This window comes from Protopterus annectens, chromosome 2.part0 (assembly GCF_019279795.1).
Source record: "Protopterus annectens isolate FY-2018-M chromosome 2.part0, PAN1.0, whole genome shotgun sequence".
Taxonomy (NCBI): domain Eukaryota; kingdom Metazoa; phylum Chordata; order Ceratodontiformes; family Protopteridae; genus Protopterus; species Protopterus annectens.
In genome coordinates, this window is record NC_056728.1 from 427,021,624 (window position 1) to 427,039,762 (window position 18,139).

At 41.8% G+C, this 18,139-nt stretch overlaps 1 protein-coding gene across 6 annotated transcripts in view; it reads right to left on the minus strand.

The window, feature by feature from the left end:
- The window catches only part of PRUNE2 (prune homolog 2 with BCH domain), a 1,332,432-nt gene that overhangs the window by 814,178 nt on the left and 500,115 nt on the right, over positions 1 to 18,139 (minus strand). For all 6 annotated transcript variants that reach the window (XM_044060866.1, XM_044060864.1, XM_044060863.1 and 3 more), the window contains exons 2-3: positions 11,847 to 11,926; positions 9,217 to 9,438 (exon numbers count right to left, since the gene is read on the minus strand). In XM_044060866.1, coding sequence (XP_043916801.1) covers positions 9,217 to 9,438; positions 11,847 to 11,926 — 302 coding nt within the window. The remainder of the gene's footprint in view (positions 1 to 9,216; positions 9,439 to 11,846; positions 11,927 to 18,139) is intronic.

Genomic DNA, 18,139 nt, shown 5'->3' on the forward strand with positions numbered 1-18,139 from the left:
ATTCTTTTAACCCACATCACCTTCTTTATATATGGTACTTTTTACTACACCATACTTCTCCGGTCTTATTTACATACACAGTCTATTCTTTTTTTCCCATTTCATGCATTTTACTCATCTGTATTTAGCTAACCTAGCACCTTAAATGTTGTATATATTTTTGATAAAAAGTACAGTTTTGTACCTACCATAAATGTAGATGTTCGAGGATCCACATTGCTGCAGTCCTAACTATTGGGGTAGTCCGCTGTCCAGTTGGCCCGAATACCAAAGTATATGGCTGACGTCGGTCAGGGCGCATTAGACTGACGTCAGTACGTCAGGGTACTAATGCGCATGACCGACGTCATATCCTCAGTCTTTTCTTGCCCCAGATGTCAGAAGACCCTGAAAAGATAAGGCAAAAAGCCAAAAGATCCCAAAGTACCTGCACCAAAAAACATATATATACAATATATACACAATTAGCAGAATATAACCTCACCTACACAACCACCCCTAAACACAGAGGGGAAGGAGGGAGGGTAAATTGGACTGCAGCAATGTGGATCCTCGAACATCTACATTTATGGTAGGTACAAAACTGTACTATGTTCTTCATTCCACATTGCTGCAGTCTTAACTATTGGGTAGAATCCCAAAGCAGAGGTAAGGGAGGCTGGCAAATCATAAGGAAGTAGGAACTGACAACATGCCTTGCAAAATAGCTGTGGCAAAACCAGCCCTAGACTTAGAGTAGAGAGGAAGGTGATAATGCTTAGAGAAAGTATGCACTGAACTCCAAGTAGCTGCCTCCAAAATATCCTTAGTTGCCACCCCCCTTAGAAATGCTGTGGAAGTGGCAGTAGCCCTAGTGGAATGAGGCCTAATCCCAGCTGGAATCTCCTTGCCATGATGGGAATAACAAAATGTAATGCAACACCCAATCCACCTAGAAATAGTTTGTTTTGACACAGGCTTGCCCTTTGAACTCAAAGCAAAAGAAACAAACAACTGCTGAGACTGCCTAAAATCCTTAGTCCTGCTCAAATAATAACGCAATAGCCTGTGTACATCTAAAGTGTGCAAAATCTTTTCCTCTTTATTTTGGGGATCTGCATAAAAGGTAGGCAAATGAATAGTTTGGTTTAAAGCCACACTAGAAACCACCTTAGGCATAAAGAAAGGATTAGTACGTAAAGATACCCTATCCTTATGAAAAATCAAAAAAGGCTCCACTGCCATAAGGGCCTGCAACTCAGAAACCCTTCTTGCAGAAGTAATGGCCAACAAAAAGCAGTCTTCCATGACAAGTATTTCAATTCAGCAGTAGCCGAGGCTCAAAAGGTTGTAGAGTAAGTTTCTCCAACACAAAATTGAGATCCCAAGCAGGAGTAGGAGCTCTACGTGGGGGTCTTATATTCTTTGCCCCTCTAAGAAATTGCTTGAACAAAGGATGCTAAAACAATGGTGGGTCACAATCATAGTGAGCTGAAATTGCTGCAGCATGAATCTTAATGGAAGAGAAAGACAAACCTTTGTCCAGTAACTCAGTAAGATATTGAAGAGCCACACTCAAATTTGGCTCAGTAATCTCCAAATTGTTTGCTGCACTCCAAAACAAAAATCTCTTCCATTTTTCTGCGTACACTTTCCTTGTACTAGGTCTTCTGGCTTCCATAATCACATTTAAAACTTGTTGAGGAAGCTGAGACCTGCTGTCTTTCAAAACAGAATATGCCAGGCTGTTAGATGTAGAGAGTGAAGCTTGACATTGAGCAGATGACCGTCCCTCTGAGACAACAGGTGTGGAATCAAGGGTAAAGGCCATGGAGGCTTCCTTACCAGACTCCTCAGTAATGGGTACCAGTGCTGCCGAGGCCAATCTGGAGCTATTAAAATCATCCTTGGCTTGTCTTGTCTGACCTTTAGAAGCACCTTTGGAAGAAGAGGCAGAGGTGGAAAGGCATACACATGAAGATTTTTCCAACTGAAAGAAAGAGCATCCACTTTCCAAGCTGTGTGATGAAATCCCTTCGTGCAAAACTTTGGCCGCTGGTGGTTTAGTGGAGAAGCGAACAGATCTATGTCTGGAGTTCCCCATGACACTGTCAATTTTTGAAATACATGAAGATCCAGTTTCCACTCGTGGGGATCCATGATTTGTCTGCTTAATACATCTGCTAAGGAGTTCTGTGCTCCCGGCAGAAACCTTGCCTGAAGAGTTAGTTGCAGACTGAGCGCAGTCTCCCATAAAATCATTGCTTGTCTGCACAATGGGTAAGAATGTGTTCCCCCTTGTTTGTTGATGTACCACATGACAGTTGTGTTGTCTGTTAGAATCAACACCTGCCCTGGAAGAAGTAACTCCTTGAAAGCAATTAATGCAAACTGAACTGCTAACATCTCTTTCATGTTGATATGTAGATGCTGTAGTCTGGCAGGCCACTTGTCTTGTATCCACTTTCCATTTAGATGAGCTCCCAAGCAATATCTGAGGCATCTGTCGTTAGAATCTGACTTGCCTCTGGCCGGGTCACAGAGAGTCCCTTGTTTAGGTGACATTCCTGAGCCCACCACAAAAATTCCTTTTGAATGCAAGGTATTATTTGAATGACAGTGTCCAAATCCTGGCAGTGCTGTGTCCACAGATTTTTGAGATACCATTGTAGCTTCCTCATATGCAGTTTGGCATTGGGAAGCACCAGAATACAAGATGCCATGAACCCTAAGGCTTGAAGGACTGTCCTTGCAGTCAGCCCGGACTGAAGAGATAGATGATGGAAGTAACTGGAAAGATTCTTTTGTTTGTCCGGGGTTAAAAGGCCATCTGGGCTGCTGTATTCAGTCTCACACCCAGAAAGCACATGTCTTGAGAGGGTACTAGACTGGACTTTATTTCGTTCACAGAATACCCTAGGCATCTTAGCACTGCTATGACATATTCCAGATGCTGTAGAAGATCTTCTTTTTCTTGGGCCAGAATCGGGCAGTCGCCCAAGTAAGGATAGATTTGGATTCCTTTTAGCCTGAAGTAAGCTATCACTGGAGCCAGAACCTTTGTGAATACTCTGGGCGCAGTAGATAAGCCAAAGGGCAATGCAGAGAACTGATAATGAGAATTTCCAGCTCGAAAACGCAGATACTGCCTGCAACTTAGTCTTATTGGCACATGAAGGTAAGCTTCCTTGAGATCTAAAGTTACCATCCAGTGATCTTTGCCCAGCAGAGGTAAAAGCTGTTGTAACGTCAACATTTTGAACTTGGGAATGTCCAGATAAGTGTTGAGGATAGATAAATCCAGAATTGGTCTCCACGTGTTCCCCTTCTTTGGTACTAGGAACAGGCGAGAATAAAATCCTAGGCCCCTTTCGCACAGGAACTGACTGAATGGCCCCTATTTGGAGCAACAGAGAAATTTGCTTGTGAGCCTCTGTTCTTTGAAGAGGAGGAATGTCTGGCATGCCTTTGAAAGGAGGCAAGGTATGGAAATAAAACCTGTAACCGTGGTGAATAATATCCAGAACCCATCTGTCTTGGGTAATTAAATCCCAATTTTCTTTGAAAAGAGACAGCCTTCCTCCCAAAGGTGCTGCCAGGCAAGAACGTACTGGCAGCTGAAAAGGCAGGTCATTGGGTCTGCTTACGAAAGGACTGAACCCTGCCCTCACCAGAAGTCTGAGCAGGGGAACTCCCTGTCCTAGGCCTAAAAGTACCCTGAGCTCTGCCCCTACCATGTCTAGACCTACCCCTAGACTGGGAATCATAGGCAGGATAAGTCCATCCCTTAGCAGGCCAATTTCTACTAAACTTCGGAGGCTGCACCTGCAAAAAATCTTTAACAGTTTGCATAGACTTAGCCTTGTCCTCCATTTTCTTCAAAACTGCTTCCACAGGCGAACCAAACAACACATCAGACTGTAAAGGAGCATCCAAAATCCTTGTCTTAACATGCTCAGCTAAATTCTGATCTCTCAGCCAGGCGTGCCTACGAAGAACAGAACCAGTGGCAGCCACCCTGGAGGAGGCCTGCACAGCATCAAAACCACACTGCAAGGAATGTTTACCCACCTGTTCAGACACATGAACTAAATCTTGCAACTCTTTACACTCAATACCTTCAGCCAGAGCATCCACCTTAGATTTCAACTGTGAAAGAAGATAATTCTGATATTTTAACATGTGAAACTGACAATTCAACGCCTCATGGCTAAAGTGGAAGAAGTATACACTTTCTTTCCCCATCTATCCAAAGCCCTCGCCTCTTTATCAGGAGGGACAGGATTTTTAACAACTGAGGCCTTCACACCTTTAGGCCCCTGAGAGACAGTTTCTGGGTCTGCCCTAGGACTCTTAAAAGATACTTATGAGCTTCAGGCACCCTATAATACCTATCCGGTTTAACTGGGGCAGGAGGCAAAGAATCAGGATTCAGGGAAGCCTCTGCAAACACATCTTCCACCACATTCAAAACAGGAGGTATAGCTAAAGGCCTATGCTGGGGTAAAACAAGAATTCCTAAGCCTTTTCCTGGAATCAGAGAAATCTTGACCTTCCCATTTAAAATGCTCCCTCATGGAATGCAGAGTCTCTGAAAATGAAAAATCCTCAGGAGGAGAAGTAGAAGGAGTAGAATCATCCACATCAGAATCAGAATAAGGAGGGTACTCCTGCAAGTCTTCAGTCAAGACTCAAGCCTCCGAGCATTGCTCAAAACTCTCAAACTCAGGTTCCACCCTAGGCCTCTTATCAGGAGGGGGCATAGAACCCCTAATCATAGTAATCAAATCCTCTGCCATTTTAAGCATATATTTCTTAGGCAAAGATCCTGAAGCAGTAGGAGAAACCCCCACAGAAGCTAAACTTGGCCTGCCCCTCAAAGAAGCCTTGGAAACTGAAGGGGAGGCTCTAACCACCTTAGGAAGAGAGGGAAGAACAGCCACCTGAGAAGCCCCCTCAGCCTGGCCTACTTCCTGAGAGGATACATCCTGTAACAGTAAAGTCTCTCCCTGGGACTCCAAAGAGACACCTGGCAAAACCTCCGGCTCCACTGAGCCTTCCAAAGAACCGACGTCTGGGACTGTCGGTTCCTCCACCCTAGGCTTTGCTGCTTTATCTTTGCGTTTTTTAGCCGAAGCCGGCGTCGGAGCATCCAACGGCATTTTATAGTTACAACGCTTCCCAAACACTAACCTGGCACAGTCTAACCTTCTCTTAATAGTGCGTTTGTTAAATCTAGCACAAGAGCAGCATCCAACAACGTCGTGCTCAGGCCCTAAACAAGGTATACACAAAGTATGGTAATCCCTATGAGGTATCTGTTTCCCACAAGAAATACAGTTATTCACTTTTTCTGACATCCGGTTAAATACTGAGGCAAGAAAAAAACAAAATATTCCCAACGGGTACTTAGCCAACTTTGATTCGGTCTGAAACTCTGACTTCAGAAACTTTCAGAACGCCAACCTGCACTCGCAAAATTGCTTCTGCATCGGACCATGCGGCAAAAAAGACTGAGGATATGACGTCGGTCATGCGCATTAGTACCCTGACGTACTGACGTCAGTCTAATGCGCCCTGACCGACGTCAGCCATATACTTTGGTATTCGGGCCGACTGGACAGCGGACTACCCCAATAGTTAGGACTGCAGCAATGTGGAATGAAGAACATCTGCAATGTTCAGTACCACCTTGTTTGTACCTTATATAATTATGGTATGTTTGCTACAATTGTTATGAATGTTATTTAGTATATTGGCCAGAGTCATGGCTGAAAACAAAAGCAAAGTAAATAAAAATACTATATAGTCAGTTATACATTGTACAGCAGACTGCAAAATGATAATGCAAAACAAACACCCGTATGCTGGGCTTAAACCCGAGGTTCTGAGACTTTTGCAATAGGATGATGAAATGCTATCTGGATTTCATTAATACATCCAAGGTAATGTGCTTTGATGAATGCATTCCTGGAAAGTGTACAACTTTTTAGGGGCCTCTTTGGAAAAGGACAGAGGAGAAAAAAGACCATGGCAGTTATGTTCATTCCTACAATAAAACAAACTATTAAGATGACAAGATTTGAAATAGTGAGTTAGAAAACTGGATTCATGAGATGCTGAGTTCAGGAAAGTACATAAAGTAGTGGAGATCAGGCTTGCAGAAAGTGTTCAAAAGAGAGCTGTTAAAGTGACAGAGATGGACTGTCTGAGGAACCTTACAAGCTATGAATGGTAGTAAAGTCCAAGTGCATGGTAAAAACGGATGTGATATGGGCATACATCATAGAAATGGGATGTGATATGGACATACATGGTAGAAATGCATGTGATATGGGCATACATGGTAGAAATGGGATGTGATATGGACATACATGGTAGAAACGGATGTGATACGGACATACATGATAGAAATGGATGTGATATGGGCATACATCATAGAAATGGGATGTGATATGGACATACATGGTAGAAATGGATGTGATATGGGCATACATGATAGAAATGGATGTGATATGGGCATACAACACTACTGTAGCAAGAAGCTAAGGTGTATTTCAGGACAAAGGATGGGGAGGACAGGAAACAAGTGACCAGTGAAGAAGATAAGACTCAAAAATGAGTCAAGAATACATTAATTATTGGTGTGGGTAATTTGGCCTTGAAAGAGATTATCTGAAACAATTTAATTTAGGTTGACAGAGGTTCATAGGTTCATAGACTAATGGGTATTTACTAGGCTAACAACCACAATGGTCTTTTTAAGCTTAGCCATGCATCCCAAATTTCTGACAAGTTCTGATACCCTTGATAAGTGTAAGCATGGGCCTGGGAGATGAACCATTTACAGGTTACCTGTGTCCGTTAGAGACGTAGGTGCCAAACCAGGGTTGAATTTCTGGTTTCTTATCCAATTGTCTAAGTTGCACTTGAACTGGGTTAGGCAGGAACTCTGCTTCACATGGATGGGGAGCCTGTTCCATAGACGGGGTAGTCTCTGGGATACATACCTATCTCTCCAGCAGGTCCTATTTATATTACAGGGAGTGGGTAATTCTGGTGCTGTTTGTTTTGTGGCTATGCAGGAGATCCATCAGAATAGGGTCTGACAATGCCCTGTATGCTAGGCATAGGTCTTCCCTCAAAAGCCTGTAGGAGACAGAATACAGGGATAGGGGCCTGAGGCAGTCTGCACAGGACATCTTACTTATGCCCTGTATTCTTTTAGTGAGGAGCCTCTGCAGATGTTACAACTGTCAAATATGCCTGGTTAGGTACATACCAAAGGTGGCATTGCATTCAATGACAGGTCTTATGAATGCCAAATACAGTGGAACAATGACGTCCTTGGACTTAAATGTCATACCTTTGTTTATAAGTTGCCCAACATAGAATGCTTGCCTCACTACTGTAGACACGTGATGGTCAAATGCTAGATTACTATCTATTTGTGTCCTTAGGTCCCTGATTACCAGGTCTCAGGAAAATTTGGAACAGATGAAATTGGGGAAGGAGAAAGGAATTGCCTGGCTATAAAACTGAAGTGGCCTAAACAAATCATAAGTCATCTTATGTCAGTACTGCCAAATGACTAAATATGTGTTCACAGCAACACTTGTAGAACATAGGAAAGCTATAATGCATGACAAAATCTATTTATTTTCAAACTTAGGGGTGCTACAAGTTACAGATTCCTTTTTTAAATGCCTTTAGGCCTATGACTACTAGGTAGGATAAGAAACAGGGTGACAACACCATGGCAAAAGAGGCATGAGGGGGAACGTTCTTTGTTGTTTAGTTACTTTATGCATTTATTTAATGGAATGTGTTTACTGGAATAGAGCACTGATCATTTTCACCCCAGATGGTTAGTTAGCTAATTAGTCATTCAGCTGTTCTTTGTGACATTTTACTTATTTAAATTAATGAGTGCATTTCTGCAACCCCCTTCACACACACACAAACACATTTACACACACACACACACGTACACACACGCACACATGCACACAAACATACACGCACACACAAACACACACACACACACACACACACACACACACACACACACACACACACACACACACACACACACTCACACTCACTCACAAGCACAGGCACATGCATACACTCATTCATTTGCTTTATTATTACATTTTGTATTTTGGAATGGCTAGCTTGAAATGGATTAATTCAGAATTCTGCTCAGGTGTACTGCATAAAGAACTTTTCTCCACCATACTGGAATCATGGTTCCATTCCTTACTGTGAAAATCTCTTAGCTAACAGCCTATCTAGACAGAAGAATTTCACTAGACAAGAGAAAATGAGTATTTTTTGTCCTCTTAGACCTCATCCTATCAGCTCAGCCCCTAGCGTCCCACGCCCACCACAGGTCTACCAGCCATCCTTCTACCACTTGGACTATATCTGTATTGCTGGGTCCAGATGTGGATCCTAATGGCATCAACGAGAATTGGACAGCTATGCTGCTGTCCAGGTGGGTTTCTTTTATATGCCCAACCCACTTTTTTCCCTGCCCCCCCCCATACACACGCACACGCACACACACACACACACACACACACACACACACACACACACACACACACGCACACTCTATGTCTGAGGGGCACGTCCGTCTTTGGAAAACATCTCCCCTTAAAGACCATCATCAACGTGAATCCTCCCAAGCAGAATGGGGTCATGCAACCCTCACTGCCACTTAGTCAGTCACTACAGCTGCTAATTGAACCCATTTCACCTGAGCTGTAGTCAAGGCATTATCCCTCCATACCATCTGGGCAGCTCAGCTACCGGGAGAATTTTTAACTTCAACTGAAAAAAAAACTATACCAGAAACTGGGAAAAAAATCTGTTTCAAAATAATGAATAGAAAGAGAGAGGAAGAGGACAGTTTTAATTTTTCTGTTCTATTTTTCTTAGGCTATACCATTTCCAAACCTGAATATAGGCTAATTTATACACTATGCAATGTAATGACACTATATGTGGTAATGTATTGTTTTACTAGATATCAAGTTTTTTTCCAGCTGTAATGACCCTTTTTTGTGCTAACCTTTATTTTTAAGAAATTACATTTCTTATGTGCTGGCACTGACAGCAGTACAGGATGTCACTCAGAGTTATCATATGCCTGCCCAAGAACTGGGAGTAATAAACAGTATTGGCTGTGCTCACTCTACTAATAAATGTAGCAAGTTATTATTTCCATACCTTCCCATTCCAGTTCATTGCCCTGCCCAGTGTACTCCAGTGAATCTGCTTCATCAGGGGTATCTAGGTCATCCACGTTAATGTCCAGGTCATCAGGGGTGTCCAGATTATCATCGGACAGGATGGAGCCTTCACTGTGGTCTAATGAAAGGCTGATGTCAGGAGCTGCAAGTTTCTTCTTTCGAGGATGGTCACCATTCAGGTCCAAAGAATTAGGAGGCACTATGAAGATTGCAACAAGTCTCATGAGTGTAATATGCATCAGATGTCTACAGCATTCTATAAAAACACCAGCTGATATTCCAACTTATTTGTCAGTTGAAACAAACTATTCTGCACTATCCTGAAATGAATTGGCAAAGGTGGAATGCAGTTTGTATACTTCACTTCTGACAGTTCAAAAATAATATCTTATATTTCTGAGAACCCAAATCTAATTTCTATTAATAGTTACTATCCATTAAAACTAGATGTGATTCATGAACTTGTATCTAGAGTGCAGTGAGTCTTGATACAGTTATGTTACAAGCTGAAGAAAAAGGCATGAGCATTTAAGCCACAAGGGTTTCATCACAACATTTCCAACAGGGCTGCCTAAGAAGGTTAGAAAGTATTAATGTTACAACATAATCAATCATGCAAGAATTTGTACAGTTTTAAAAAAAGTTCAGTAAGCAATAAGAAGCCCCTTCTTATACCTATATACATATATATATATATATATATATATATATATATATATATATCTGCCCCCCTTCACATGGACGACATTTCATAAAGTCAAAAACCATATGGCCGAGACCATATGATCAACTTTTGTAAAATATCCACCACGTGGAACGGGCATCTCAGTGCAGTGCAGAATGGCAAGATTTTCATCTTCTACACTGTAGTGCGATGTCGGAGTTGGTATATTTAAGTTCCAGGGGGTGTGGGGGGGGGTGCAGGGGTGCTTTTCCCCCCTGCTAGCAATGTGAAGGTAAGTGATTGTTGTGTTTTTTTTTTTTTTTTAAACATGGTCAACATTTCAAAAGTTGATCATATGATCTCAGCCATATGGTCTTCGACTTGATGAAATGTCGACCATGTAAAGTAGACCCATAAATATATATATATATATATATATATATATATATATTCACACACACACACACACACCCACATATATATATATAAATACATATAAGCAGAAGGTTGGTAATTAATAGTGGCCAACTACCCACTGGATAATACAGGACAATGACCATCTAAATTCAACACCCAAGTATCTACAATTTTAAAAAAACTTTAGTAAATAATACAACTTACCATGTCTATATAATTATCTCTCTCTCTCTCTCTCTATATACCTACATATATATCTATATATATATATATATATATATATATATATATATATGTATATATATAAAAGCAAAACAGCCATCTTCTCTTTATGATAACCCATATATATGTGTGTGTGTGTCTGTGTGTGTGTGTGTGTGTGTGTGTGTGTGTGTGTGTGTGTGTGTGTGTGTGTGTTCTGCTTCCTTTGTTGAATGCTACTTTGGTCAACATGTGTTTAGTCGACACAATTTTATCAACTAAACAGATGGCTGACATCTGTCAACAAAAGTAGCAGATCGTACCCTACCTCTGAAGTCTCTAGATTTTCACAGAATGTCCAGATTTTTACCTTTTATATTTGATCTGCTCCTTTAGTTATACTTGTTGTTTTTGGATTTTGTCCACCCATTATTTATGACTTTGTTCAGACCTCATGCTGTAAGAGGTTGGGAGGTATGGATCGGATGATTCTCAGGGTTGGCAAATTTGCTCTTTCCCAGAGAACTGTGCAATCTTGGAGATACTATATATAATTAGCAGGAGATTTGGGGGGGGGGGGCACTATTTTCTTTTGATTTTTGTTTTTCTGTTTTTGCATGCACTGAGATTCATTTATCATCAGATCATTTCATGTTGACAGTATGCATATCAATATTAGTGCCATTCAACAAACTTAAAATCCATCCATTCATATATATATCTATATATATATATATAGATATATATATATGTGTGTGTGTGTGTGTGTGTGTGTGAGTGTGTGTGTACATACACACATTGTGTGTGTGTGCATATATCCTATGTGCATAAATAATACATATACACATACATGTGTGTGTGTGTGTGTGTGTGTGTGTGTGTGTGTGTGTGTGTGTGTGTGTGTGTGTGTGTGTGTGTGTACATACACACATTGTGTGTGTGTGCATATATCCTATGTGCATAAATAATACATATACACATACGTGTGTGTGTGTGTGTGTGTGTGTGTGTGTGTGTGTGTGTGTGTGTGTGTGTGTGAGTGTGTGTGCACACGCATGTAATAATCATGCTAAAATGTGCATGACTATTGCTTTTGAAGTGAGCCTTAAAGAACATGTAATACAAGCAACAACTGTGTTTCAAAGGCAAGTGATAGTGAACAAGTTAAGCTTTTCTCCCTAGCTAAAAAAAGAATTCTGAACAGCAATATCACACCAAAATGATGAATCATAATTAACAAGAGCAGTAGTTTTTCCCGCTGAATAATTCATCACTACCAGAAAGGAAAGATTTCATTAACAACATTAGATGAATGCTGTTCTTACCAGGCTTGCTTTCTATAGCACTGGAGTTCAGAACTCCATCATCCGAATTAAAGTCCATTCCCTCATCCTCTGGTATCGATCTGAAAGCACACAAAACATGATATTATTTTATTTTTAGTGTCCATTTCAGTGTCTTAAGCCTTGCCACTTAAAGCAAAATAGACATCTTTTCTTTTATGACACCCTTCATGTAATATGAAATCTTTCATTCTCACAATAATTAAAAGTACAGTGTCAAAAACAGTGCAGGTCACATAAATAGCAATCTCACTTATTCACAACCCACTCCCCCTCTGCAACTCTAGGCACATTCCTGAAAAAGGCACTACCTGCTTTTTGGGAACATAAATTTTAAGTAACATACTTATATTTCATGACTGTATCCTAAGGGATCATTATTTTGCTATTTCCATTTTGTTCTACTTTTTTAACGAACCTAAAATATTTAGTGATGTATAACAAAGTTAGTTCAAGTTTGTTTCATATCAAAGGAGATTGCTTCTTTCTTCCTTTTATAACTGCTACATAAATAATGTATATGCCACTACTGCATGACTTCAGTAAAGATAAGTGTATAAGCACTGGGATACTTTTATTTATTTATTTAGTTCTGTTATCAGGGTGGTAAACTGATCACAATAGACCTTTTGAAGGTAAATCCCAGGTTATACAGTGTAGAACGACTATTGTGGTCAAGATCAATATATGTCTGATTTGATTCAGCTGGCCATATGACCAAGTCCCATCCTACCTAAATTTTCCCCATATAGAACCTTTTGTTGATATCACAGTCAAAGGTGTAGATGAAACGAGGAACCAATTTGGGCTTTCTAAAATAACTGAGTCATCTCAAAGGAAAGGAGTAACAGATTGTCTTCAGTTCCAGAACTACTGCTGAGGAAATTATGGTAATTTCATTTTCAAACAGGACATGTTAAAAATACCTTCCCATCTCCATGTACAGCAGTATAGCTTCACGACATGACTGAAACACAAGAACTACATCTATGATAAATTGTTACAGGAATGCGTCTTATCAACACCTTACCAATATCTTAAAAATAATCATTAGGAGTCCCCATTCACGAAGGAACTGGCTCCAGGGTAATTTCCATCCATATAAGCTCGTTAGCTTGCTTAGTGGACCCCTACAATAATGGGAAGTGTTGTTTTAACATGTTGAGAGAAAACTAGTAGTTTTGGTCATTTACATGTCATTCAACATGCCTTTACTAAGGGAACATCTGCTACAACTCGATTAAGCCCTCTGGGCTGTATATTTAATGACAGAGATGTCAGGATGCAGGAAACTGCACTGCTCATTAACTTTATCAGAGCCGTCAGTTTAACGGATGATATTAACCTATGAGAAGCATTACGATTAGTTAAAGGTTGACTAACAGAAGATGAAAAATAAAACCAAAATAAAAAATGAAACTAAAATGTTTCATACATCCTGACTCTAGAATGACTGCAAACTAATACAGAAGGGGTTGGGAGGGTGGCCTAATGGTTAAGGTGTTTGCCTTACAAACACAACGTGCAGGGTTTGAGTCTCACAAGGAATAATTGGCTAGGCTTAAAATGGCTTGCAAGGGCAGTTAGCCTAGTACTAATCTATGAACCTATAATCTATCTATGAAATTACTGAAATTGGTACACCTTGTTTGCTGTAGCATAGACTAGATCCAGGCCTGCTGAATCTAGCTTTGTTTATATGCTTGTTGTTTGTTTGCTTGTTATTTCCCTGGAACGCTAATTCCACCTAATACGCAGCTTCTCAGCGCTTCTGTGGATCACTAGTGATATCTGCATTGCTTACTGTACTTATTTCCTTGTTTCACTTGAAAGAAAGTTACTGTTTGTCGTTTTTGCATTTAGTTACTTCTAACACATTGCACTCAAGTTACCTGGCACTTGCTCACTAAAGCAATTATATAAGTCAGCACTAAAAATTAAAAGCACTACACCCTCACTCCCCACTGGCCCTTGTTTTCAATTATTAAGGAATTCCCAATATTATTCTAGCATGTCCAAAGGTCAGTTGTCAATCTCCTCTCCGGTCCAGCTGGTGAATCTGGGAATCTTGAGGCAATGTTATAACTGCCTCATGTACACAGACAACCCTCTACTCCTCCCACATAACACAAATACTTGCGAGATGCAGCTATTTAGCCAAACTGGAGGCTGAGCTCTCTCAACTCAGGACTGCAAGACCAGACAGGAGGAGAAGGCAACTACACACACCACAAAACCAGCCTCACATAATGCTACCACACCACTGAATCAAACACATAAACACACAAAGACATACTCGGAGGCTCTGAGTAAAAATTTACCTAAACAGCAGAGGCCTCCAAAGCAGACACCCAAACAACTGCTACCTCAAGACACCCCACAAGCAACACATAAACCACAAAATCAGTGTGCAAAGCAGTCACAGCCCTTAAGGCCAAATACAACACCAAACATACTTGTCATAGGTGACTCCATAGTCAGACACACTGACGCCCCACTCACCAGGCTGAACAAGGAGAGGGTCACAGTAAGCTGCCTATCGGGCGCTAGAATCCGCCACATAACACAAGCACTGGTCACTCCACAGCAAGTACAAATATGACACAGTCATTGTCCATGCTGGTGTGAACGACCTGAGATGTACCTCCCTGGACTACATGAAAAGAGACATAGAGGAGCTCTCTGATTATGTAGCCCAGGCAGGTATGACCCTGACCCTGAGCAGTATCCTTCCTTCACCAAGAATGATGCCACACTATAGAGACAAGATGATCAGCTTTAACAATTGGCTTAATGTCTGGTGTCATTCAAAGGGGATCCAGTGTCTGTCAGCCTGGGATGACATGCTTGACAAGCCACGCTGCTTGGCAAGGGACGGCTTGCACCTGTCACCCCTGGGATTCCGGATATTGGCTAAGGCTCTTGCCACCCCCATAGTGCCTTTTTTAGGCAAGGCTCAAATTCTAAACCTACCACCCTAGAAAACAAAAATGGGAAGAAACTGAGGGTAATGCTGCTCAATGCCAGAAGTCTAAATCTCAAAATGCATGCACTCGAGGCCCTTCTCAGTATGGAGAACATCGATGTCTGTGCTGTAACTGAAACCTGGTTCAAGGCACCTGAGAGCACCCCGGCACTATTAGGTTTTACCTCATATCATGCGTTCTGGCCCCAAAACCCGGACCACACCACAAAAGGAGGGGGTGTATCCATATTCATAAAGGATACCCACACCTCCAGGTTGGTGGCAACGCACGAAGCTTTGGAAACTATCCAGGTGCAACTAACCATAGGCAAAACTGCTCTACAAATTGTAGCATGCTACAGGCCACCCTCTCAAACTCAGGAACCCCACACAGCCTTCCTGAAGACACTGGAGGGTATAAATGTATCTCCAAACACCATCATATTGGGTGACTTCAACTACCCGAATATAGACTGGGAACATTACTCAAGCCCTAACTTTCTAGCCCAACGGTTCCTGGAGTTCATAAATTCAAATGCCATGGAACAGCTAGTCACTGTTCCCACGAGAGGAGAAAATATACTAGATCTCATTATCACAAACATGGGGACAAAATGCTCCACACCGGAAGTATATCCCTCATTGGTGAGATCTGATCATAAACTAATCTCACAGGAAATCCACATCCCGCCCTCACCCCAAACAAAAGACCACAGTGAAGAACTTCTCTAAAGCAAACTTCACACTACTCAAGACTGGTGTGGTATCCTTCAAGGCCCCTGAGCCAGTGGAAACCACAACCCAAACTGCGGAAGCCCTTACAAATGCCTTCTATGAACACCTCCAGGACTGCATGGATCAGGCAATCCCAAATAAAACCAAGACTCTTTCCACAAAGGGCAAACGTCCAGTCTGGTGGACCCCAGCCATTAACAAACTTTACAATAAGAGGAGAAAGCTATTACATGATAGAACAAAATCCATAAAAGGGAAGTCACCCCTGATCATTATTAGTAAAAAAATACGAGCACTCATAAAATCAACTAAGGCCAATTTTGAGAGAAAAATTGCCATGGATTCAAAGGACAATCATAAGGCCTTTTTCAGCTATGTTAGGAACCAGGGTGGAAACTCCCAGATATGCTCAGAATTAGTCCAAAATGATACAAAAATCACTGAACCCACAGACATTGCCAACATACTGGCAGACAGGTTCAGTGCAAACTTCACCCCCCCTCTCCCCCCCTAAAGGAGAGACAACTATCTCAGCGGAGTGTAGCCTCCCAGACATCTCAAATGCGCAGGTGAAAGCTGCTCTCTCTAAAGCTAAAAACACAGCATCAATGGGACCGGATGGTGTCCCCAGCTGTGTGCTACACGAGCTAAATGAGGAATTAAACCCGCACATAAGGCAGCTGTTTAATCTCAGCCTTACCACAGGATACATGCCCAAGGATTGGCGTATGGCAACTGTGGTCCCACTCCACAAAGGCGGTGCCTCTACGGACCCTGGTAATTACCGCCCCATAAGCTTAACAAGTCTAGTCTGCAAAGCTATGGAGAGGATCATAATGGAGCTCATAAACAAAGATATAGGGGACATGCAGACATTGGACCCGACCCAGTTTGGCTTCGTCAAGGGCAGATCATGCCTTTTGAACTTGGTCGACTTCTTCGAAACAGTCACCAAGGCCATTGATGAGGGAAAGGCAGTCCATACAGCCTACCTTGACCTTGCAAAGGCTTTTGACACAATACCCCACTCGGGTATTGTAGAAAAACTTACTAGCTTAAATGTAAACCCATATGTCACAAGATGGGTTGCAAACTGGCTTAAGGACAGAACCCACAGGGTTAGAGTTGCTGGCGCTATGTCAGACTCCAAGCCGGTCACAAGTGGTGTCCCACAGGGCTCAGTCCTTGGCCCCCTATTGTTCGGCATCTACTTCTCAGAAGTACAGGCCAACATGGTAGGACTTTGGCTGACAAAGTTTGCAGACGACTGCAAACTGAGCGCCATAGTGGAAAGTGCATCGGACACGGATATCCTTCAGAAGGGACTCACGGAAACAGATAGCTGGTGCCAGAGCCATGGCCTGAAGTTAAACGCCAAAAATGTATAGTCATACCCTTCGGGAAAAACAAGGTAACCCCAAGCTACCATATAGGTGGCAATCCACTAAGCACAGAAGAGGTTATCAGGGACCTGGGGACCCAGGTTTACAGTGGCCTTTCTTTTGACACTCACGTTGCTAAAGTGGTTAGAAAGACCTTCTATATTGCCCACCTGATCATGAAGGGATTCACATCCAGATCTAGTGAGGTCATTGTTCCCCTGTACTCTTCACTTATCAGACCAATGATCGAGTACAATGCCCCATTCGGGATGTATCTCACCCGACATCTGCAGCAATTGGAGATACCCCAAAAGTTCCTCACCAAAATGATAAAGGGACTCCAAAATCTGTCATATGCTGCCAGATTGAAAAAACTCCAGCTCTATTCAGTCGCATACCGTCTGCTCAGAGGTGACATGTGCCTGACATACAAGGCCATGTCCAACCCGGAATTAATGGACATGCTCCACCTCAAAAAATCCAAATCCACCAAAACCATTAGAGCAAGCGACTTAAACCTTAGCACGGATATAAATAGGACGTGCTGGAGGGATAGATTTATCACTCAGAGACTCCCTATGCTGTGGAATAAAATCCTGGTCCATGTGAGGCAGAGCACCTCGCTGGCTCTGTTCAAGAGAAATCTTGACCTGTGGATGGGAGATCATAGGTTTACCCCGGGAATCATCTCTGTGTCACTGCTGGACAGAGGCACAACAAACTAATGGGCACAGTATTTTTTCATATAAGGGGTGGCGTAAGCCACAAAACTTTGGGCTAGGCTTATAAATGCCTTAGGGCAGATAGCCTAGTATAAACCTATGAACCTATGAACCTATGAATGGGTTACTCATTGTCAGCTGGTTGACAAGAATGAACATAGAACAGGAAATGCTGAGGAGTCTGCTTATATGAACACTGGGCAAAGGGGCAAACCAGCACAGTGTTATTTAGGCAGCCAGACTTTTCCTCTGGTAGATGACAAAAATATGTGAGATTAATTACAACCTGACAGTTGATTTTTATGCACAAAATGTATGACAGACAACTAAACAGATTTATGAAGGAATTTTCAAGCCTTTAAGGAAATATACTCCCTTCATATAGAATAATTCTGGTATTTAATGCTGTAATAAAGACATATATTTTGCTTTGTGCTCCTCAATGATTAAAAATAAAACTAAAACATTTTA